The sequence below is a fragment of the Ptychodera flava genome, chromosome 16 (genome assembly GCF_041260155.1).
Source record: "Ptychodera flava strain L36383 chromosome 16, AS_Pfla_20210202, whole genome shotgun sequence".
NCBI classification, from domain to species: domain Eukaryota; kingdom Metazoa; phylum Hemichordata; class Enteropneusta; family Ptychoderidae; genus Ptychodera; species Ptychodera flava.
Window position 1 is genome coordinate 32,230,514 of NC_091943.1, and position 25,396 is coordinate 32,255,909.

Below are 25,396 nucleotides of genomic sequence, written 5' to 3' on the forward strand. Positions count from 1 at the left end.
TTCTCTGTTTATTATCGACTTTCCAAATTTAATATCAATGTCTGGTGTTATTCTTTTTCAGAAACATAGGTGATCTTATATTGAATTGTGGGTAAATGTTACGACATGGAGAGCAGCACAACTCCTAACAGCCAGTCCATTACTCGGCCTTCAGAGGGAAGTCCCGTAAGTTTGATTGTTTAGAACGAAACGAATACTGAAGAGACAGTCAGTTACTGTGAATCACCACACTTTCCCTACACTTGTCCTCGCTATACTACGGAACACTTCATATACCACACAGCCGCCTGGCTCTACAACATGTGCAACGAGTACACAAGATGTGCACACTAGAGGGCGTTTGTTGTTTCAGAGAGAACAGCCTGAGCCCTGCATGCAGTCATAACTTCGTTGTACTTTGCAATACCAGGAAAAATTGTCACATGGGTTATTTATTCTGTATTTCGTGTTTTCGTTTATTTCGTGAAAAAATTTGAGCAAGCCAGCAGTGTTCGTAAATGTTAAAAATAAGTGTCTATTAGAAAAAGAACGCCAAAAGACATCTGTTGAAACTAAAAGTCTGAGAAAAGAAACTTGAATCTTTGCCATTATCAAACAAAGATATTCAAATGTTTTAGAGTCATCATATCTTAGGCAATGGGTACAAGTAGACGTTTTGAACAGAAGTTTTTTATGCAAATAACAGTCTACCCTAACTGCTCATTTTGACCGTGTTGCCATGATCAACTTGGCCAATTTCAAGCAGAAGCAATGTTGTTGTCGACCAATGAATTCTATTCTGGACTGAAATTCAGTCGTCCATAGTAACATTTCACGTAACATACGTGATCCAGGCTGTGTTGACAAATTGAAGACTAGGTGTTTTGACTTAATTTTATGATTGGAAAATGAACATGTATTTTACAAACACAACAAAAATGCGAAAATAATAATGCATCACAACATAATATACAGCCATCAGTTTGAACAAGAAAGAGTTCATATCAACTTTCCTATTTCTTTCTTTGCAGAGTTCAAAGTGGCGGGAATGGAAGCAAGAAAGCAAGTAACCTTTAATTTATCATATATGATATAGCCAGTACCAGTATTCATGTTATTTTGATGAATTACAAAATTGATAGACACGATACAAATACAATTACAATACCAGGAAAAATTGTCTCATAGGTTATTTATTCTGTAGTCACAAACCTAATGTAAACTCATGCAGCTACATAAACTGATTCTCATTGATTTATGGTACTCAAGCAGAAGCAATGTTGTTGTCGACCAATGCATTCTATTCTGGACTGAAATTCAGTCGTGTCTACCAATAAATTCTATTCTGGACCAAAATTCAATTGTCCATAGTAACATTTAACGTAACATATGTGATGTATGAGGTTTACATTAGGTTTCTGACTACATGTGACATCACAGCAATATACATATAAGCTGGGGCATACACAAATGAAGGCAAATTTTTTATAGTTTTATGACAGTATTTTTTTAGTTTTACAACAGTATATGTGGTTTAAATTCTCAACATGTGAGCAACTTTAATGGTTTCCATTATCATATCATTTGTTATAGCGGAGTACCGATTTTGTTATTTGTGCGCCAAGATTTTCCACAGATCTTGTCAAAACTTCAAAAAAACAAACATTTATTTTACATATTAAATAACAGAAATGTGCCATTATTAGGAATCAACCCTTAGGAATTTCCTTACTGCAGGTCACTTACTTTAAACCTTAATTCTGATAGCGTAACTGTTCACCCCAACCCCAATCCAATGTTAATAGGTCCACACTCGCCATTGATAACGATGGCTTCGGATGAAACCATCATAGTGACAGGGTTAAGTATACATGTAGTTCAACGATATTGACAACGTTGACCTGACCAAAGCTATGGTATGAACTACATGTACTAAATATAACACAGTTCTTTTGAAATATTTGTACATATTTTGATTTCAAAACAGTGAAGAAAAGGAAGAGTGCTCAAACTGAGGCACTTCTGGCAAAGAAACAGAAAAAGGCAGAGAAGGCCAAAGTTGCTGCTGAAGAAGCCGAAAAACTAGAAAGTGAAGAACAAGAATTGAAAGCAAACCTTGGTAAGAACAATTGTGTGTCATGGGGTCTCAAAACATGATAATGCTCTTTTTGAAATCGGTAACTTCAGCATTATGGTATTATTTTTCATTTTCAGTGCTGCACAGCAGGTGGCTTGACTGAAACATTTGGATTACAGTTCATATATCCATTCATTTTGATCCAATACAGTTGTACCTACACAAACATACTGGAAATGTGTAAAGAAATATTTATTTGTTGACAGACGTGCGGTATACCTTTAAGTATTAACACTGTGTCAAATATGCTGCATATCTCTGAACTCATCATGGATAAAGTATTTTTAGCTCCGCTGTCAGCGATGCGGAGCTTATCAAATAGGTTGATTTTCCGTCTTCGTCGGTCGTCGTCCGTCAACAATTGCCTTCTCCTCTGAAACTGCAAGTCCAATTGCTTTGAAATTTTATATGCAGCTGACCTCACTTAAGTTTGTTCAATTGTGGTGAAATTTGCATATTTGTATTTTTGGGGCATTTTTTGCTGTTTTTGGTAAAAAATCTTCTCTGAAACCGCTTGTCCGATTGCTTTGAAATTTGATATGCAGTTTACTTAGGGTGACTTCAGTCAGATTTGTTCAAATCGTGATTTGTATTTTTAAGGTAATTTTTGTCGTTTTTGGTAAAAAAAATCTTTAAAAATCTTCTTCTTCAAAACTACCAGTCAGATAGCTTTGATATTTGGTACATAGGTCCCTAGGGATGATCTATTTCAGATTTGTTCAAATTGTGCAGAAATATGCAAATTTGCATTTTTAAGGCAATTTTACCATTTTTTGACAAAAAATGTGTTTCTCAAAATGTGCTGGTGTGATAGCTGTGAAATTTGGTATACACGCTCCCATAGATGAACTAAGTCATATATATTGAATTTCTGGTGAAATCTGTAATTTTGTATATTGGGGGCAATTTTTGCAATTTTTGGTCAAAAAATGTGTATTTCCAAAACTACTCATCTGATAGCTTTGAAATTTGGTATACAGGTTCCTATAGATAAACTAAATGATGAAATTATGATGAAATCTACAATTTTGAATTTTTGGGCAATTTTTTCTATTTTTGGTCACAAATGTGTTTCTCAAAAATACTGGTCTACTAGCTTTGAAATTTGGTATACAGGTTTCAACATATAAACTAAGTAATATTTATATATTGAATTTCTGATGAAATCTCCAATTTTGTATTTTCCGAGCAATTTTTCCCTTTTTGGTCAAAAAATTTATTTCTGAAAAAATACAAGTCGATAGCTTTGATATTTGGTATACAGTTTCCAAGGGATTATTGTAATACATGATATATTTAAAATTATGGTGAAATCTGCAATTTTTATTTTGGGCAATTTTTGCCATTTTTTGGTCAGAAAATTTTATTCTCAAAAAAACTACTTGTCAGATAGCTTTGGTTGACATGTTCTTAGGGATGATCCGATGTGATATATTCAAATTATGATGAAATCTTCAATTGTGTATTTTTGCAGCTTATTTTAGCCACTTTTCTCTGGCCACTGCATTGAGCTATCAAAGATTTCCACCTTCTTCATCAACATGTGTCAAAAATAGTTATTCTCTACATACACACAGCGGAGCTATATCGGCCGCTAGGTCGCTTTTTGTGTTGTAGAAAGAAAGTTTTTTTATTGTTCATCAATATTAACATCAGTTGGTTAAAATCATTCTGTATTCGTAGGTCGTCCATGGACCATAAGCATTGCACTACCTGGTTCAATACTGGACAATGCACAGTCACCAGAACTCCGCACATATCTTGCTGGTCAGGTGTGTTCATCTGGATGTATCTTAAAAAGAGAAGAGAAACATATTTATCAGTATTTTCGGTACCTTAACCCTGAAGACATTTGTGTGAAATTTCCTTAATTGGAAGACAAAGTTATAATTATTATCGTATTATTAATATGATAATATTGGGGAAATTGTGTGATACAAGAAACAATGATTTCCCCAATATTATGATATTAATAATATAATAATAATGTTAATTTTATAATGTTGGGGAAATCATTGTATCTTGTATTACACAATTTACAAGTAGCGATGCATATGCATAATTGATAGTTTTATTACTGCAAATTACTGTCTGGTGGCATTCATTGTTAAGGGCTGTGGATAAATAAAGAATGTGCACAGTAAACGGAAGTCAGTGCATTTGGTCTCAACCCCCTCCCCCCAATAAACGTTTGGAAGTGCGAAAATCCAACCCAGCCTCATTTCCATAACTACAATCGGTATTTACGTCACAATGAATATACAGTGTTTTCAGTCAGGTTCCAACCCACAACATACGGCATCCTAACCTAACAGAGAAGCAACAGACACAACTGCTCGGTCAAATCATACTTCACGCATATGCTCCCACCCCAACTGGCATACCCCGTCTAAAATCAATCTTTGATCAGTGCATATTCGACAATGATACAATGAAATGAATTGAAATGGTTACTCCAAAATGATTGTTATGTTATTTTACACCGTGCACTAAACCACATGTATGTCAAAAGAATGGTGTAGCACCAGTGCTGCACTGGCCTGGTACAGGCCAAAACAAGAATGGCAAACAATATGGTGCGATATTTTGTGATAGAGTAAAACATGGAGCGAGATGTTCCGATATTAAAACATGTAATGCGATTTTTTCGCATGGCAATCGAAATACAGCCAATCCCCTCCCCCCTAAATGCGGAAGTTGTGATTGCTGTGTACGTATGTGTTGTAATTATCCACGGCCCCTTATTACTTCATTACAACCAAGCACCATCGAACCCCAACTTCCCTAAAAAGGGAAGGTATTGTTAAATATAGTAGCATTTACATTGTTGTATGAAGATATGTAGTCTGGCATTTGAATCACTCAATTAACATACCACTTTTCAGATACTTTATTTCATGCAGGAAAAGTAAAACATTCCGGTAGTGTTTTTCTAAATGAATGAAGAAAATTGGTACATGTGTATTGACTGTGTTTCTGTTTTATCAATTGCAGATTGCCCGTGCGTGTGTTGTCTTCAATGTTGATGAAATTATAATTTTTGATGAGAGTGGAACCACAAAACAGTAAGCATCATATGTTCACTCCATCATAACTTAATTTTGTGTTCCCCTCCAGCCACAGTCTCTCTGTCAGTTTGAGAAAATAATATGATTATTCATAAAATACCATGATATATGTCCGAGTACATCAAGCAGCAGAGGTATTGTCCAAATGCACACAATACTGAAGCATAGGATGTACATGTACTTGGACATAAATCCTAGTTTTGTGAAGAACCTTATAATACCTCTTTCAAGTCTAACTTTACCTGAAAAAGTCAAAATTTAAGCGTTTTTAGGATGTCCGTGGCGCACTGCACTGAGCAGACTAGGAACATGTTTAGCGCATCTGCTAAGCACACAGAATAATGATATTTCAACCTGCACAGCACAATGCACATTGCAAAGATTGTAGGTCAGCAACATAATTTCACTCAAATTCACGGGTTTTGGAATGATAATTCTTCACTGTATTGAATGTTTAGAAGTATGTTTTTTATCAAAAATATAAAATCTTTGCTTCTTCTTCCCCATGTTGATGCCAAGGTGTTATGAGGTCAAAGGTCAAATAGCGTTCAATAACACCAGAAGTTATTGGACTCTGTGTCAAAGTTATTGGACTCCATGTCCTCTGATGCGGAAACTTACTGTACAACAAAACGGCATAGGTTACAGGCGCAGTTGTATAATAATGTCATGTACATTAGACTGGATGTATACACGAAGCCGTACCTGTAAGTTTAGCTTCAGCTGATGTGCAAAGAAACCCATTATTATGGGTGTAATTTATCCTTGTTCACTAAGCAGAGTGTTGTAGAACAACTCTGTACTAATGACATCTCAAAAGATGAGAAAATCAAATTCAAATTAACTATCAGTGGTAAGTTTACTTCGGTATTTTGATAGATCTTTGATGTGTGCAAGTTATCGAAAATTTAGAATTCAGTGTTCTCCCCAGGATCAATTAATATCCGTCTGTGCATCTCACACTTTAATTCATTTGAAAAAAGGGATTAATCAATAGCCTAAAATATGTCAAATACTACACAATGATTTCAAAGAGTTTGCAGCTTATTTACTTTCATAAATCCTTAAGGTGTACCATGAGAAAGTTTCACTTGATTATTGAGACCAATGCAATATAAAGGTGACACAGAGTCTGCGTGTTTTAGTAGAATTTATTTATGCAACAGTTCAAAGCATTGCATGATTGGTTGAAGCACAAGACAGTTTATTTACCCAGAAAGGAACATGCACGGTGCTAGAAAATAAGCGCTTCAATTGTTTTCAATTGCAGGAGTACAGAAGGTGTGTTTGAAGGTATTGGTAAGAAAGGGAATGCCAATGTACAGCTAGCAAGAATACTTCAGTACCTTGAATGTCCACAGTAAGTCGCATATCTCAACTCAGTGACGTAGGTCTGTACATCTACCATAACGTGTGACGCAAGTTGACAGATTCAAATATTGTATTTTGCCATAAATGCAAGTCTGTAAATGTCATGACTGAAATGTTAACTTTAAAATGCAGGCAAATGTAAGCATAATAAGCGAATGATAAACAACATGCAGAAAATAAAGGGTGCTAAATGTGAGCAATATGGAAGATGGTAATAAAAATGTGATCTCTGCTGAAATTTTTAAATGTTCAGAGACAATGTGTTATGAACACAAAGTCTTTGAAGTGAATATGTATGTAACAAGTTTAGAGTGTATATGCATTTTAACTGTATTAATTGTCTTTGTGAAATCCCTCAATTCTATCCTGTGTTGTCGTAATGTACCTCTATAAGAGACATCCATTTCATAAGCATCTTGACAGTGTCAATATTTATCATTACAGTCATATACCTACATTCACGTGCCTGTGTAAAGCTATGGGAGAAAGCGCCCTCAGATCCGTGCATTTTTTTTATGTATCACGCCCCGGCCCGGTGCCCAAATATGGGCAATCGCGTGCATTTCTGAACTATCTCGATTCTGGTTACTATGCACGTTGCTATCCGCAAACGTTCCATTCGTACACAAAGCCAGCGCGAGATTAGGAAAACGTCTGCTCGCTCAGATCGTAGTTGCGCGTGGCGACAGTGGAGCCGCGCCGGTGACATCGGCTTTTATTTCTCAATTCTAGTGAAATCCTGTGTATACTAAGTGCGTGCCTGTTCAGTATAAATTGCAAGAAACTGACATGACACTTTTGTCCCTCTTACACGTCGATTTCAGCCTTGATCTCTGTTGGTCACGTAATAGTACGGATGTTGCTTTACGCGTTCTAGAATTCTGCAGGTAAACAAATGACATCATTATGTATGTCAATCCGCGACGGGAAGCGGCCATCGTATTTATGAAAAACTGACACAATTTGTGATGAATGTTTGATATCGCACGCATTTTTATCTCCTAAACAATGTTGAATATTATTTAAGCTACATATTTATCATTGTATAAGGTATATGATAAAACCTTTACGGCCCTGATACGGCTTTTGCAGCCCTTGGTCGTACGGCGTACGGGCCCTCGCAGGCTCAGGCCCTTCCGCCGCACGACCTCGGGCTGCAAAAGCCGTATCAGGGCCGTAAAGATTTATCATTACAGACAAACAGGTGAACATTGATGTATTCTTACTCTTTATATTTTAATTTATTCGCTGTTGACTTTTGATGAATGACTTACATCAAAATTTGTGTCTGTGTCTGCAAAGTGTCAAAAATTGACTTAAGATTTAGTGTTTTATTATGGTAACTATCCTTCATATCCTCAATTTACAGATACTTGAGAAAGAGTTTTTTCCCAAAACATTCAGATTTACAATATGCAGGTTAGTATAGTATACTGTACATACCTGAACACTTTCGTACCAGGGCTATCTCTTCCCCATTTGTCAGGGTGGTAAAAAAGTACCATATAGCCAAAGTATTTTTACCCACTTGGCATGGTATGTAATGGCAGGTATTGTCAGTAAAAATAATATTTTCAGTATCAATATTTTCAGGGTCTAGGGACCTAATGTATGGAACCTGTTATGCCTTGCTTGTTTTAACCAACTTGACCTGATAGTGACAAATGAACTTGGCAGCATAAGGGTTATAGGTGATTAAATCATCAATTGTGTCACAAAGAATGCCAGGCAAATTATCTTAACCCTGCTGAACAGCTTCATACTGACTTAAAGGGACAAAGTCGGCCATTTTTCATGAATTTTGTTTGATACGAGATACTACTTATATTGTTTGACATGTTGAAAGATACTGAATGAATGGGTGACCATGCATATATTAGACCCCGGTTTTTGACAAATTAAATGAAACCAATGCAAAAATGAATTAATGGTCATGACCGTTAATTCATTTTTGCATTCGTTTCATGTATCATGTCTAAAACCGGGGTCGAATATATGCATGGTCACCCATTCATTCAGTATCTTTCAACATGTCAAACAATATAAGTAGTATGTCGTATCAAACAAAATTCATGAAAAATGGCTGACTTTGTCCCTTTAAGAGCAATAAAAACGTAATTCTATTTATCAATAAAAAACTTCCTGATTTTCAACATTGTGTAGTACATATCTGGCACAAGTACTATCACAAATATACATGCCATATACAAGTAGCCTACTGGATCGCAATGTCCATGAATTGAATTTATATACAGTCATTATCTTATTGCGAACGTCAAAATGAACCGGAGATCAACTTTGATAAGCCCCTATCAATTTCCCTTGCAATCTTCCAATACCCCTTGGAAAAGACCGAGGTACTTTGGTTGGTGTTGCCGATAAACATGCCAATAAACATACAAGGCGCCTGCTGTGTTACCGCCATTCGATCTCCCTTCTATTTCTGGCTCCCTTTCCGGAAGAAACCATTTTGAAGCCCAAAGTGGTTGACAAGAAATGAAATAAAGCATGCGATTTTAAGACCTTTAATTGTGATAATAATTTCAAACTCGATTTTTCACAGAACTTGTTTTGCATTGTTACTTGCGTCGATCTTGTTATCGTGAAGTATTTCCTGTATGCAGTCATGTCACACGACATACTTTTACCAAACTTGAATAGTAAATTCCATGAGCCTGCAAAGTAAACAAATGTCAGTGTGAGAGCACATGGATAGGCAATGGCAGTGTTTCAAGTACAAGTTGAGTTCAACAGTAAAATTAGAAACATTCACACGGAACGTCTGAGATACAGCCAGTTAGTATATCTAGTGAAAGACAATGTCGTTGTACTGAGTGAGGCCCTGATTTGACTCTCGGCCGGCCGGAAATGCCCAGTTCTCCGGTATTTCTAATATGACAATTGACATCGTTCACAGTGCTGAGCATGCGATGCATTTCTGTGGCGATACTGGTTTGGGAAATGCCTGTCAACCATTTTTCTATGATGCTCTTTCTTGCCTAAAAATCCATTGTAAGGCAAATCGACCTTGACAGAGAAAAAAATATTCTCACGATTTTATGAATTGGCATACCTTGATTACATCAAGGTCTCTTCATACTGGCCCCAATGCAGTGCACATACTGATCGACAAAATACTGACAGCAAAACTCGGCCGAAATTTCTGAGATTAACTGACACAGTGTTTTATATCGCTGTTTTCAATCAAACTGATTACACAATCTCTGGATACAGATATGGCATTTTGGTGAAATTTCAGCATAAAAAAAATCCCAAAACCTGACATGAGGACGTCATGTGCCGATCAACAGCATAGTGTAAGTGAGAACTGGCATTTATTGACTCATGGACTGTAGAGCGTAGAGAAACTGTCTATGATTGACTGCACGGAAAAGCAGTCTGCATCTTATGAAAACAACAACATAGCAGTGAAAATTGTAATAGTCACCAGTAAAAACTCTTCACAGATGAAAGAATAATTGCTTTCAAACTAAGAAACTTCATGTTCAGAGGATGAAAACTAACATCGCCGTGGTCCGTGAATGAAAATAAACAATGGCGGACGTAACTGTGTAATGAACTATACTGTTTAGGTGATGGGGTGGGCAGGGTCAAAGGATCAAGAAAGTACTGGGAAAACGTGTCACTTTCCGAACGATACTGTCTCAGGACTCCAGCGTCCCATTGTTTTGTAATATATAACAAGTGTGCCATGAGCTTCGTTGAATACACTGACATCAAACAGCCATAGCTGTAAACTGGCGCAAAATGGTTTGATCCATACAGAAGCTTGCATAGGGAGATCGAATGGAGATAGCACAGCAGGCGCAGTGTATGTTTACTGACCAAAGTACCTCGGTGTTTTCCAAGGGATATTGAAAGATTGCGAGGGAAATTGATAGGGGCTTATCAAAGTTGATCTCCGGTTCATTTTGACGTTCGCAATAAAGTTGTGTATTCAATATCTTTTTGTAGGTGTGCTGAATCCACTGGATTGTCCTCACCACATGAGAACAGATGATGAGTCGGAATTTCGGGAAGGAGTAGTGTTGAACAGGCCAGCGAAGGAAGGAAAAGGTTCTTTTGTCAATGCTGGAATGAGAAAGGTAAGAATTCCAAGGTGTCAGTGAATAAGAAGGAATAAATGGAGTAATAAATGTCAGATTGCTATTTTGCTTAGCTCGGTTAAATTGAACCACAGCATTTTTTTTTGAGAGTGGGGATTTGGCAGAGTGGTTCTCTCTGATGCTTTCTCCGCTAGGTGATTCTACCGTATGTTGTGAGTTTGATCCCCATTGAAACCACAGTGTATTGTATTGTCACTGTATTTGTCGATATTTTACTGCACCCACTTTCAGGATTTATGTTGAAAGCCCCGTCAAATTCCAGATAATTGTTGACATTTCTATTTTAATTATTTTGACAATGCTAATCAGACTGGACAGTGTTTTTGTAGCATATAGGTACATGTGGGTGCATTTGACGCTGAATTTCATCACTTATATTTCAAAATAAGAACCCCTTCTCTGTCAACCAAGATTTTTCCATCGTATGTGTCTACCGGTACACATTGTATGAAATTACCGGTGTAGCTGACTTTGTCAGCATAGGTATCAAGTATTGCTTTAAAAAATGGTGTTGAGAGGAATAACATCATTGACAATTCATTGTAAGTAGCTTAGTACTCTTTTTATATTTTCAGGAAGTCAGAATTGACAGACAGTTGCAAGCAGGCATAAGAGTGACTGTGAAATTAAATGATAAAGGAAAACAAACTGGAAATGGTAAGGACTGTGCAACATCACACTTTAAATCTAGCGGCCTTTTAACCGAGGGAATTTTCCTCTATAGGATGCATCGACACTGTCAATAAAATCAGTCATACAGTCACCATAAATTGATGACATAGAAACTACAGCATGTTAGCTATTTTGTGCTCATAAAATTTAATGTAAATTTCCAGGTTTTTTGTGTTTTAGGGGACAAAAATAGAAACAGTTGCTCCAAAATGATACACTTCAGTATGTAAAATGACACAGTTCCTTTTATAGTTGCCTTTTAACTGTCATCATTTTGCAGAAAAGAAATTTTTCACCGGTACAGTTGTTGGACCAACGGTACCTCGTACAGACAGGGGTCTGTACTGGGGCTACACAGTTAGGCTGGCACCTACTTTGGGCACTGTTTTCACAAAATGTCCATATAAGGGTGGTTATGACCTAACGATAGGAACATCCGACAGAGGTGAAAATGCTGATGAAGTTCCACTGCCAAAGTTTAGGTGAGAGAATAGCCTTAGAAACAGTAAAGCTTTAGAAGAATATTATGAGGTCATTACGAAAATACCACCAAGGATGCACAAGGACACTGGCACAGCGTATCGCCTCAACTTTGTGTCAGGTGATATGTGGCACCAATGTCTGAATGCGTCCTTTGTGATGTTTTCATGATAACCTTATTATTATACATCTATTCCTGACTGGGGCATCAAATTGTCAGAGTAGTGACGGTTTTCGTGCAATGTCAACAATTTTTCTTCTGACTAATAGCGCAAGTGTGGAACACTATCTCGGATGCATTTCTGCAAGTTCTGGTTAGTGTGTATGCACTACACACATATGTACAGAGCGCATGTGAGACATGTTCTGGCACTCATCCAATGAGTCCCTTTAACCCTTTTCCTGCCAGACAGTATTAAGACTATTACTTCCCCATCAGCCAAGTCAGTAAAAAGCGGTATTGAGCCAAAACATGACGTATTTTTAGCTCATATTTGGTTTTATATATAAATACCAAAAGAGCTTATATGATGACTGTATGTCTGTATATTTGTGGGTATGTGCGGATGTATGTCCGTCACACACAAAGGCTCCTATACCGCCAAAGCTACCATCTCAGTATTTGGTGTACAGGTAGATGTAGGGGTTGAGATGTGAATTTGTTCAAATGAACACATCAGTGTCAAAAATGTGCAAATGAGGTAAGGAAAAGGGAAATACTGCAAGTGTGCAGGAGTGGTGGCAGTGAACTGAATCAGCCCACACATCTGAATAAGAGGATTTTGACCTTTAACCTATTTGTATGCAGGGTACCTATTATGTTTGGGAGTGGTAGCAGTAACTGAAACAGCTAATTGGTCATTTCCTGTCATTGTTTATGAACTGTGACATATTAACAGATCTGTTAAAACCATATGGACGTGTCTATTTTTGTACATCCATGGTAGAACGATTCTCTGCTATGCATGTTGCTGAAGTTGACCTTCAGTATCTAAAGTTTCAGACCTTATTTACTTTTGTCATTCTTTATTTTCTGGTTTAAATATTTCTTGTTGTTTTTCTGGTTGTACTGTGCAGAAATTGTCATAACATCAAGGTATAATTTTCCTGCACTGAACATATAGAAATAACACTTGTTGTTGATCTTTGGTCTGTACCAATTCTGATCAAATTTGAGCGACACCGTATAATTGCGGTATTTTTACTCACTTGGCTTGGTATGTTATAGCATCTTTAGTCCAAAAAAATCAAGTTTACAGTATTTATGTTTTCAACAGCCTTCAAATGTATAGTATTATGTTAAAATACACCATATGGAATATGTTGTGTTTCATTAATTTTAAATATCTTGACCTGATGGTGAAATATGGACTTGGCAGGAAAAGGGTTAAACCATTAAACAGTGAATGCTCAGATACAGCTGCAGGGGATGGGGCACCTGGAAACCGTACGTGTTACGGAACTGGCATTCCCTACGGATTTTTTAAACGCATGCAAAATTGTATTGTTCTTGATGGTAGATGTATAATAATATTTTTAGCTCATATTTGGTTTTATATATAAATACCAAAAAGAGCTTATATGATGAGTCTGAGTGGCGTCTATGTCTGTATATTTGTGGGTATGTGCGGATGTATGTCCGTCACACACAAAGGCTCCCATACCGCCAAAGCTACCGTCTCAGTATTTGGTGTACCGGTAGATGTAGGGGTTGAGATGTGAATTTGTTCTAATGAACACATCAGTGTCAAAAATGTGCGAATGAGGTAAGAAAAAGGGAAATTCTGCAAATGTTCAGGAGTGGTGACATGCCAGCATGCTACTCCACTGAGCTTGAGTCATTTCCTGTCATTGTTTATGAACTGTTACATATTAACAGACCTGCTCAAACTAAGGGATGGACCATTAGATCTTGGGAGGGGCTGGTCACAATGAAATTGTGAACATTTTTTTTACAATTGTAAATTTCTAAAAATTTTCCAAATAAGAAAAGCGATGCTAATTTTGTTTCTGAGTAAATTTTAAGATTTATAATTTATCTTAGTTTGACGCTGTCTGAGGATACAATGTACATACATATCACTAGCGCAAGTAAGATTGCGTGCTGTAACTACAACATACATATGGCCAGTGATTTATATTGCTGAGAGATTTCGCGAAATGTTGCAGGTCATCTTTTGACAAGCTGAGAAGCTGTTTGCAAAAAAATGTGGTGAAATTTCAATATTTGTGTATTTAGGACAATTTTTGCCCTTTTTTGATCAAAACATCTATTTCTCTGTTGCAGCGTGTCCAACTTTGTCAACTTGTTTTTCTGGTTTAAATATTTCTTGTATTTTTTCTGGTTGTACTGTGGCAGAAATCATTTTCATAACATTGAAAATAGAATTTTCCTGCACTGAACAGATAGAAACAACATTATTGTTGATCTTTGGTACCCATACTGGTATGTGCCATTTCTGATCAAATGTGAGCGACACCGTATAATTGCGGTATTTTTATATTTACATTTGTTTTTGAAATTTACGTGATATTTTTATTTGGGAAAATGAAAGATTCTCAATTCAGAACTTGCCTTTTACTAGCTTGGCTAAAAAGCATTCTTTGCAAAGTGAGGCATTGGCTAAATTACTAATTTAACATATAATTCTCCAAATAATGATTTTTGATGTCTGAGCAAATACCTTAACAGTTACTCTGTAATTGAAGGAAACTTTGGCAAACTGTCACATTGCTGGTGGACTGATCACAAGCACCACTCTCAACAAACTAGTTACTGCTGCCTATGCCTGAGCGAGATACAATATAAAGGCTTACATAAACCACTTTATAGACATGCCTAGCAGCTAGTGGGCCAGTCTAATTAGACTGCTTACTGCTTAGAGTAAGTCAGTTACAATCACTGCCCTTGACAGGTGCTTTTTATAGAGTTCATGATACCATTTGTGATAACTAAATACAATTTTGGTCAATAGGATATGCATAATTTCTGAAAATTTTGTACCAGATGTACAAATGACAATGTTAAATAATAATTATTTATACATTACTGATAGGAATGTCATACCTTTAAGAATACATGCCATGTATAAGGTCAGCATTACATTCACTATAAGCGTGTCTCTCCTAAATACTATAATTAGACTCTTTAAAAGTTCAAATGACTGCACACACATTTATAGTGAACCTGTCTATACCATATGAGCAATTCATCATTTTCCTTTCTTTTTTTCTTTGACTTTGCCCTTGGCAGTCATCTATTAGTGGTGTTTGGTGGATTGAAAGGACTGGAGTACAGTCTTGAATGTGATGAAAGACTGAAAGTCAACGAAGTTGAACATCTCTTTGACATGTATCTGAACACATGCAGTGGACAAGGCAGCAGGACAATAAGAACAGAGGCAAGTAAATTAACATTAACATTTGAAATTGCAAGTGGGCAAAATCATTGATATAGTTTTTCCCGTACATATGAATTTCTTAAAGATATTTCAAGCTTTTTATCTAACCTAATACACCATGTTGGGACCCTTTGAGATGTTCCACTAGTTTGACATACCACACCTGATAAGTAGCAGGTCTACTTGCTCAAAATTGTACAAAGTACATTGTGGATTTCTAGGGGAAAAAAAGAGGACATCTAAGCTGTTTCATGTACTGCTATATCATACATTGTTCTAACCTTTAACCTTTTCAACACCATGCTGTGGTAAAACCCATACAATGGTAGATGTAGACCTGTTTACAGGGAATTTGGGCTGAACACGTTTAATTTATCCCTGTACACAGCAGCAAGAAGGTGCCCCTTTCTGTCTATGACACGGCACACACACATCCCATCACACATTTTTATAGGCTCACCACTTACATTGAAAACATTGCAATTCGGCCAATGTGATAGGGATATACATTAGGAAAAATAGTATGCTGACTTCATTAACACCATACATGTACAAAGGAAAAAAAACGTTGTAATTTACATTTTCAATCTGCTATGTCCATATCATTAGAGTTTAAAGTAGACATTGTTTATCAAAGGATAGCCAGTCATGTATAAAGAATCAGTGACATACTTGCATGCAAGTAGATTACGCTGGTGTATACTACAATGAAGCATTGAATGGTGAACACTCATCACCTTCAGTTTGAATCAATGGTAGTATACTCAGGACTGTAGTCCAATCTATAGTGAGAAATAGTGATGTAAGGGTTCTGGATCTGCAACACACTATCATGTGCTGTCAGTGACAAGCTGTGAGCTTTACCACTTTAGTGATTACCAGATTTTGTGTATTAGGCAATAACCCTACTGCAAGTGGGTATCCAGAAGATTGTGGTGCTCTGCGTGATAGGTAGCACTGTGGTTCTACTCCGGAATAAAAAGGACACATGTTCTACAGACTGAGTATGCAGAAATAGATCACGTGGTGGCTGTACAAATTTACCCATGTGTACAGATGCATATGAAAATACAAGTATATGTTTGTACCGTAGTCCATTTGAATTCCAGGTTTAACTCATTAGCTAGACAAGTGCGTCATGAAACAAATTGTACTAAAATCAAGTGTATTCAGCTGTATAGGGGAATCAATATTACATGTGCCACTTTAGAGTGATTTTCTCTGTAGTTGGAACATCTGATTTTCTCTGTAGTTGGAGCATCTGATTTTCTCTGTAGTTGGAGCATCTGAAAGGGAGAAAGCAGTTAGCAAAGTCAGCAAGTGTCATTGAATAAAAATACACAGTCCGACACAAAGCATCATAAATAATGAGGATACATCACATGTATACTATGTTACAACCATGGAAATTAAGCAGACAGCAAAATGACAATTCTGGTATGGTGAAAACCATGCCAAATGTTTAATAGGGCAATTCTTCAAGCCTTTGAGTGCCCAAATCAATTTTTTTCACCTTTATAAAATATACCATGGTCAATTCTTTTCCGACTTTTGCCAAAATTTTGATAAAAAACTGTGGTTGATGAAATGTGATATCCATTTGGTCCAAAATCATGAAAATTACAGAAAAGTTCACAAAAATTGGTAAAATATTGCATTAAAATTTTGGTAGGAAAAATTACAGCTGTCAAAGGGTTAAACACAATTGCAAAAGTTTATCCTGCTTTATTAATGATTTTATTGTTTTTAATCATTCTGTTTTTCAAACCCCAAATTTTCCTTGTTTATCAAGATGTCTATTTTTCAAAGAACTATCAATATGCTGGTTGAGGGGCCAATTTAGCACTCGTATGTTATTACCACAGCTGGCATGAACTCCTATCAAATCAGAATAATACATTGGTGTACATACAGTGCATATTGATACTATATGATTTTACATTTTCAATAAATTCTTCACTTGTTTATGTTTCAGGAAGCTATCCTGATCACCATGGCAACATTGAGACCCAAGATAAAAGAAACGTTTTGGTCGTGACATCAAATATTTCAAATATTAATTTTTTAAATGAATTTTGAAATTCACCAGTGAAGCATGTTTTATTGCACTTGTCCTTTGACTTCATAGAATTAAATCTCCACTTTTAAGATACAGATATTTTGTGAATGGTAATGTGTTCATATGTGTGTTTTAAGCAATCAACAAGTGTTGTTATCCAAATAATTTTACTTCATTTTGTTCTCCAATCGTCTGACATAAATAGCTTGATTCACATTTGATTTATCAACGTCTGAAATATCTCGAAGGTGATGTATCACGTAAACATGGTGACACTTTTAAGTCCCCACCACCGACAAAGTTGGATGGAGACTTATAGCTTGAGTGGCATGCATCCGTGCATCTGCAGAGATATTTCAGACATGCCCTGACATTTCTTTCAAACTTGGTACAAGGGTACGCACTATGGCGGACATATGCACATCAATTTATTTTGGGATACGATCCAATATTGCCACAAGGCGGCCATTTTGTTTCATGTCTGTGGGCATTATGCAGCTTTAATATGAACTGATTTCATTCAAAATTAGCACAAGGACTAAATATGATCATGAAATTATTTTTTGATACAATCAAATGTGGCTGTCTGGCAGTCATTCAGATCTGATTTTTGTATGTCCAGAGCTGTAACTCAAACATTCCTGCACTAATTCTTTCAATGTAGTCATACACTCTGGTATACATAAGCATGTTGAGTTTTGTTGTGAGACAATTTAATAATTTCTCGTTATTTGATGTGGAAATTTCAGTATCCAAAAATGAATGTGAATCTGACGCGATGGAACGCAATTTTCTTAATCCCATTCCATACACGAATCTTAATCAGTGGCAATTCAAGAAGGAAAGCAGAGGCGAAGTGAAAGCCACATTCACACCACACACCAAAGAGTAGCAGCACTCTCACTTCTGTTGCTATTCTGCTCTGGCTTTCCAAAGAAAAAACTGAAAATCTGATCAAGTGAAGAGTTTAATTTGAGGTCTATGAGAGGCTGTGATGTCAGCCCGCTGTGCTGTACTCAACCATGAAGTTCAAGACATCAACGAGTATGCCAAAAATCTATGTAGTGTTTGCCCAACATATTGGCAAAGATGGCAAAACAGGTTAGATTTCTTCTTTCGAAGCTAAATTGGCTGATTTAGGATGCAAATCAACAAGTCTGAAGACCATGAGGATGATGTATGGACGGTATATGCATGGGACAGCATTCTACAGAACTATGAGTGACGTGACTGAGATGTGAGACCATAGACCCTTAGAGTCTATAATGAGACTGAAAGAGCTGCTCTAGGCCATGAAAGTAAACACGTTCCCGTCTTTGAGCTGAACAATTTTGCCAAATTTGATCGATATATTGCCGACTAAAGGACTCTAAACAATAACATTCAGCATGGGTAAACATTTTGCAAGAAACCATAAATCTGATGAGTTTCCATTTGCGTATGGTCACACAGCTTGTGCTTTCTTAACAGAGTCGATCATAACAAACCGGTAATTTCATCTCTGATATTTGACATCATGCTGATATATCTACTGATGTAAATTACTGATTCTGTGAAACAGGTCAATTTCTATATTTTGTGCTAGGTCTTGTTGATAATTATAGTTTAAATTTTTCTATAGGTGACATTTGTATGATAATTAATACGCGCAATAAAAAACCTATGTGATCCCTATATTAGTAAGTTTCCATATTGCCATATGTATATGGCAATGCAAGCTATACTTTAAGGCTAGAAAGTATGTCTGTATGAGTGTATGTATGTATATACTATGCATGTGTGTATGTATTGTATGTATGTGTATGTTATGTGTATGTACATACCTATATATATATATATATATATATATATATATATATATATATATAGTATATATATATATATATTATATATATATATATATCTGTATATTTTATTTATCTGTCATTGTATGTATGTGTTTTTTTTTGTGTATGTACATATGTATGTATGTCTGTCTGTCCATCTGTCTCTACATGTATAAATGTATGTACCGGTATGTGTTTGTGTATATATATGTATGTATTTATGTATGTCTGTATGGCTTAGTCTATATGTATGTCTGTATGTATGTATATCTGTCTATCTGTCTGTATATTTATATGAATGTCTGTTTGTCCTTATGTATGTATGTATGTCTCTCCACATCAAAAACTTCAGAACCGCAACTCCCAGTCTTAGTATTTGGTGTGCAGGTGCATCATAGGGTGGAGATGTGAATTTATTCAATTGAATGTGCTTCTGGTAAATATACAAATGAGGCAGAAAAAGGTAATATTCGTAAAATTGCCAAAACTCTTGATTCGTTGGTCAGATTAGGTTGATATATGTTTCAAAGGTACTTTTAACAATTCCTATTCAAATGTGTAACTTTTGTTGGGCTACTTTTAATTTTGTATTTTTTATTTTTTATGAATATTTTTGGGGTCTTTGCTTCTGACGACCTTAAATGACCAATAGCAAGGTAAAACATGTAATTAGTGTAACATAGTCGTAATTGGTATTAATCTGTATCAAAATTTGCTCAAGAAAACGATTCCAAGATTTTTTTCGATCCCCCATTTCTACTACTTCAAGTCCACTATTGTCTCACTGCTAACACTTCCTGTCCAAATAATCCTGCAAAATTGTATGTGAAGCGCCTTCTATAGCCACTTTTCTGTCCATGTTCCAATCAGGCAGTTTCAGCATGTTTAGTATCCGACAAAGTGTGTACACACACTTGTGACTATCACCATTACTGGACTTGTGACTTGAAAGTGCATTTACAAACTTATTTGCACACTTTCACCATAGTACATTTGACTAAATTTATGTTTGGCGGGGACTGTGTGTCATAGAAAATGACTTGTTCAGAACGTAAAAGCTGCGTAACATTGTGAAAGAAGGGGGAAATGGTAAAGTGTGGTTTATGTACATTGCAAGATGCAAGGTACACAAGTATTCTCACATGACCCAATGTAACCAGTCCCTAAGTCCTATCAGTATGAGTGTCATTTGTGTTGCGTCAGACTAACTTCAATGTCTGTAATTATGGTACATGAACTGTTGATACTGTACAATAATATCAGCTTAGACGTGTCATCTTGTGCATGCTAAGAAAGCTTCCATCTTAAGTTATAGTTTGGAAATAAAATTAAAAGCCTATGCTGCTTTCATAAAACATATCTGCAGGGTGGAGGTGTGGGGGGTGGAATCCTATCCCCTACCAAAAATGAATAAATAAAAAATGCACCTTCTGTCCACAGAGATGATAGCGTGCTTGGTATGTCAATTTGCACAGGCAACACTTCTGTCACTTGTTCTTGTAATAAAATCAAAAGAGTTATCACTGGAAAAAAAATCTGAAGCTAAGTAAATTCCCCTTGCCTGCCAAACACTGAACATGATGATGTATGCACTATCTAGCTTGGTATTTGAATGAATGACCACAGCATAACGTCTTTTTAACCTTTAGTCTGTCAGTATGAATCTTCAACACACAAAATATCTATATTCTTGGGACCGGGTGTCATAGAATTATGTCAGGTAATTTTGGCCCGAGGGGAAGTGTACTTTCAGTTAATACCTTCTAAGTAATCAATATGTCCATACTGTACTCCATTGTCTAGTTTGATGTGTGAAAAGAGAATCCTACATAGTCTGAAACAAATAACCAACAGGTGCAGGTGCCTATCATTCTTGTATTTTAGTTCAGGTCTTTTGTTTCATCACAGACGAACTGAAAATGAATAGTCTAAAAATATGATGTTATTTTCGTAATTATTAATAATAATTCGTAATTATGAAACATTGATATCACTAGTTCCGAGTTAGTATTTCATCCGGGTTGAGCTTCCTTTCTGCGGAGCAGCACTCGATAAAATCGACTATATATAACTAGGTTATACTAGACGCCCCGGCCGGCGTATGTCATTCACAATTCATACACGGAACACGATTTGAACTAATTTGGGATAATTGGATGGAGAAGTAAGGTCGTTTTAACCTGCAAATGTAAGCTCATCTGCTTTTCTTTTTAAGTTACACACTTGTTTTTATGAGTAATTTGTAATATTTCAACATTCAGCTATATGGCACCAAACACTTTTGAGAACTTTGGAAAATATGAAGATCCAATTATCCCAAATTAGTTCCAATCGTGTTACGTACAGCGATTTTATCGAGTGCTGCTCCACGGATAGTAAGTTCAACCCGGATGAGGCTAACTCAGTATACGTGATATCAATGTTTCATAATTACGATACATTATTTTTTAATAATTACGAAGCTCACATTTGGTTTTACCAATGTGAGTTTATCGTATAGGCTGAAGTCGATGGCGTCTGTATGTATGTGTGTATGTATGTATGTATGTATGTATGTATGTATGTACGTACAGTATGTCCGTCAACATCAAAAACACGCAAACCGCTGCACGTTTCAGCTTGGTATTTGGTGTGTGGATGCATCCTGGGCTATAGATGGGATTTTGTTCAAATGAAGTCTGCATTGCCAAAATTATGCAAATGAGCTTACAAAATGTGAAAATGGTTAAGAATTAATAACTCAAGAACCGCTTTTTTGATTGCTTTGAAAATTTGTGTGCAAGTACCTTAGGTGAACCTTATACAGTTTTATGAATATTGTGAAGATATCCTAAATTTTGTATTTTTGCTGAATTTTTTGGTGATTTTTCTCATTTTCAATAAAAATTATTCTTCTCTGAAACCGCCAGCCCAATCGCTCTCAAATTTGGGTTGTCTCTTTGCAAGGGTGTTACTCTTCTAATTTGTTGAAATTATGACAAAATTGGGAAAATTACTATTTTTGTGCAATTTTGTCATTTTTGGTCAAAAAATCTTAGTATTTCCTTTTTAAAACCACTGGACAGACAGCTTTCATATCTGGTACACAGACGTACAGAGATGACAATAGTTAGATATGTGGAAATTGTCCTGAAATATAAAAAATTGTATTTCAAAACAATATTGTCATTTTTGGTCAAGAAAACTTTATCTCAAAATTACTTGTTTGATAGCTTTGTAATTTGGTATAAAGTCCCTTGTTTGATAGCTTTGTAATTTGGTATAAAGTCCCGAAAGATGTTATTAGATAAATTTTCTGCTCAAAGTGTTGGGAAACCCCAAAATTTGTATATTTTAGGTACTTTTCTCAGTTTGTGACCTTAAATGACCTACACCAACCCAGGATATGTTGTGAGACAATTTTGAAGGCTGTGAACATAATTTTGTCATATTTGGTACCAATTTGTAGGAAAATTTGATCCAGAAAACAAAACTGAGGTGATTTTTAGCTCACATTTGGTTATACCAATGTGAGTTTATCATATAAGCTGAAGTCGATGGCGTCTGTATGTATGTATGTATGTATGTATGTATGTATGTATGTATGTATGTATGTATGTACAGTATGTCCGTCAACATCAAAAACACGCAAACCGCCGCACGTTTCAGCTTGGTATTTGGCGTGTGGATGCATCCTGGGCTATAGATGGGATTTTGTTCAAATGAAGTCTGCATTGCCAAAATTATGCAAATGAGTTTACAAAATGTGAAAATGGTCAAGAATTTATAACTCAAGAACTGCTGTTTTGATTGCTTTGAAAATTTGTGTGCAAGTACCTTAGGTGAACCTTATACAGTTTTATGAATATTGTGAAGATATCCTTAATTTTGTATTTTTGCTGAATTTTTTGGTGATTTTCTCATTTTCAGTAAAAATTCTTCTTCTCTGAAACCGCCAGCTAAATGGCTCTCAAATTTGAATTGGATCTTTGCGAGGGTGTTACTCTTCTAATTTGTTGAAATTATGACGAAATTGGGAAAATTACTATTTTGGTGCAATTTTGTCATTTTTGGTCAAAAAATCGTAAACAGTGTTTTCTTTTTAAAACCCCTGGACTGACAGCGTTTATATTTGGTACACAGACGTACAGAGATGACAATAGTTAGATATGTGGAAATTGTCCTGAAATATACAAATTTGTATTTTTAAGACAATTTTGTCATTTTTGGTCAAGAAAACTTGTTCTCAAAATTACTTGTTTGATAGCTTTGTAATTTGGTATTAAGTCCCCAGGGATGTTATTAGACAAATTTTTTGCTCAAAGTGTTGGGAAACCCCCAAATTTGTATATTTCAGGTAATTTTCTCAGTTTGTGACCTGAAATGACCTACACCAACCCGGGATATGTTGTGAGACAGTTTTGAAGGCTGTGAACATATTTTTGTCATATTTAGTATCAATTTGTAGGAAATTTTGATCCAGAAAACAAAGCTGAGGTGAATTTTTTCATTGCGGACCAATTTGTGCAACTTTTCTATGTAAGACATACAAGAACTGATGAGAAATTTGGATCCAGGATAATTCCAGATGTTGTAATCACCACCCACAGTGGAAGGCATTTCACTATCTGTAACTAACTTAAGTGCTGTTTACATTAGAATGATAACACTCATGGCATTAATTAAAAACTCCCCAAGGTTGTAAATATATTTCCTGTCATCTGGCGTTATGTAATACCAAGGGATGGAACATTTGATATTCAGGAGGGGTAGGGTCTAGAAGATTGATGAGGTAGGGTAGCTTTACTTTTTTACCAGATCCGTTGTACATTTTTTTACACTCCCACCTTTTCTTTTTATCAAGCCTTCTCTGTCTATTTTTTGTTGTTGACATTTGCTTATGTATTTAGGATCTGCTTGTCTCATTGCTATAGAAGTTGATATGCATGTTTCTAAAGATGACCTCCAGTACCTAAGTTGGAGACCTTATTTGCTTTTGACATTCTTGTTTTTCCTGGTTTAGGTTTAAATATTTCTCGAATGGACCAATTCAAACCGAATGTGAGCACACTGTCCTTGACGGTATTTTTTAATAATTACGAAAGTAATATCATATTTTTAGACTATTCACTTTCAGTTCGCCCGTGATTTCATGTCCCTGCTGGAAAATACTGCAAATTAGTGAGTAGGCTGTGACGTTCGCCAACCCTTGCGTAAAGTACTCTTCCCTATGTACACTCTCCTCCCTATATACACACTCTTCCCTATTTCTCGATATAGTCACTCAAGGGGTGCAACAACTTCGGTCAGTCCTTGCTCTGATCCATGCAAGTCAACTTTACACGCCGAAAAAGTCACTAAATTAACATCTGAAATGGCGAAATTTCGGCTTTGGGCAAGCTTTCATTTATCATATTACCGTATTCTGACCCATACTTTACCTGAAAACATTTGCAAAACCAAAAAAATCGAAAGTTTTAGCGATGCATTTTTCCATCGCTTGTGGGCAAAATGCTTTGGCACCTCGTCTAAGAACCGATATCATTCAACATTTGAATCCAAACAATATCACGTAGCTTGTATCTGTTTGCGTTGAAAACCGTGACGTAATGTTAAGCCAGTGCGTAAGATACCGGAGTAAGATACAAGGTGCTTCACAGATTAAATTTTCATTTTAATAAATACCTCTGATGGGCATCGTTCACAATCTAAAGAAACTGTAAATAGGACCAAGAAACTTAAATTTCGATATTTAATACTGCTTTGAATTTTAAATGTATTGTAATTAAGCCACCTGGAGACAATGTCAAAGATGGCTTTTAAAGAGGGTATTTTTTGAATTATTCTGTGGTAAATCCAGCTGTGATATCTTTGAATCTTTGAATTGTTGTTTGGAGACATTCACTAGGTACAGACACCTTGGATGCAGATATGTCATCTTTTCTCAGATCAAGTGCATTTTATTTTGTCACCAGAATAACAATCAGTTCCCGAGGCATAAGTATTTGAACATATGTACAAGTATTATGTCCCAACCGATTGTGATCTAATGTACGATATTTTAATCCACGCGCATTAAAGGACTTTGTTCACTTTTTTGGGGGGAACCTACCAAAATGAGGAGTGCAAAAAAAAAGTGCCAGAAATCAGAGAGTGGAAAAAATAATGTACAATGGACAAGGTAAAAAAATGGTACCTCATCAATCTTCCGGGACCCCCAGGATATTAAATGGTCAACCCCTTAGCCCATACCTGACCTATTTTCGTGAGCAGCGCAGCCAGCGTAGGATAGGGCAG

The 25,396-nt window shown here is 36.1% G+C and overlaps 1 protein-coding gene across 2 annotated transcripts; it reads left to right on the plus strand.

Annotated features, from left to right (window-relative positions):
* Positions 1-43: 43 nt before the first annotated feature.
* On the plus strand, positions 44-17,389 carry LOC139114613 (putative methyltransferase C9orf114). Of its 2 annotated transcripts, none has more exons than XM_070676433.1 (12): positions 44-165; positions 1,011-1,041; positions 1,967-2,098; positions 3,800-3,888; positions 5,111-5,181; positions 6,455-6,544; positions 7,925-7,974; positions 10,531-10,661; positions 11,258-11,339; positions 11,635-11,836; positions 15,088-15,235; positions 17,211-17,389. In XM_070676433.1, the coding sequence occupies exons 1-12, from the start codon at positions 106-108 to the stop codon at positions 17,271-17,273; spliced, it is 1,149 nt and encodes a 382-aa protein (XP_070532534.1). In that variant the 5' UTR covers positions 44-105; the 3' UTR covers positions 17,274-17,389. The 2 variants fall into 2 exon arrangements, with proteins under 2 accessions (XP_070532534.1, XP_070532533.1); XM_070676432.1 differs by having other exon boundaries at positions 45-165; positions 15,088-15,239; positions 17,215-17,389.
* The last annotated feature ends 8,007 nt before the right edge of the window (positions 17,390-25,396 follow it).

Excerpts from the sequence above, each read along its gene's own strand:
- LOC139114613 (XM_070676433.1), top strand. The coding sequence starts at position 106 with ATGGAGAGCAGCACAACTCCTAACAGCCAGTCCATTACTCGGCCTTCA. Across the intron at positions 166-1,010 it reads GGCCTTCAGAGGGAAGTCCC|AGTTCAAAGTGGCGGGAATG; the intron begins GTAAGTTTGATT and ends CTTTCTTTGCAG. Across the intron at positions 1,042-1,966 it reads GCGGGAATGGAAGCAAGAAA|TGAAGAAAAGGAAGAGTGCT; the intron begins GCAAGTAACCTT and ends ATTTCAAAACAG.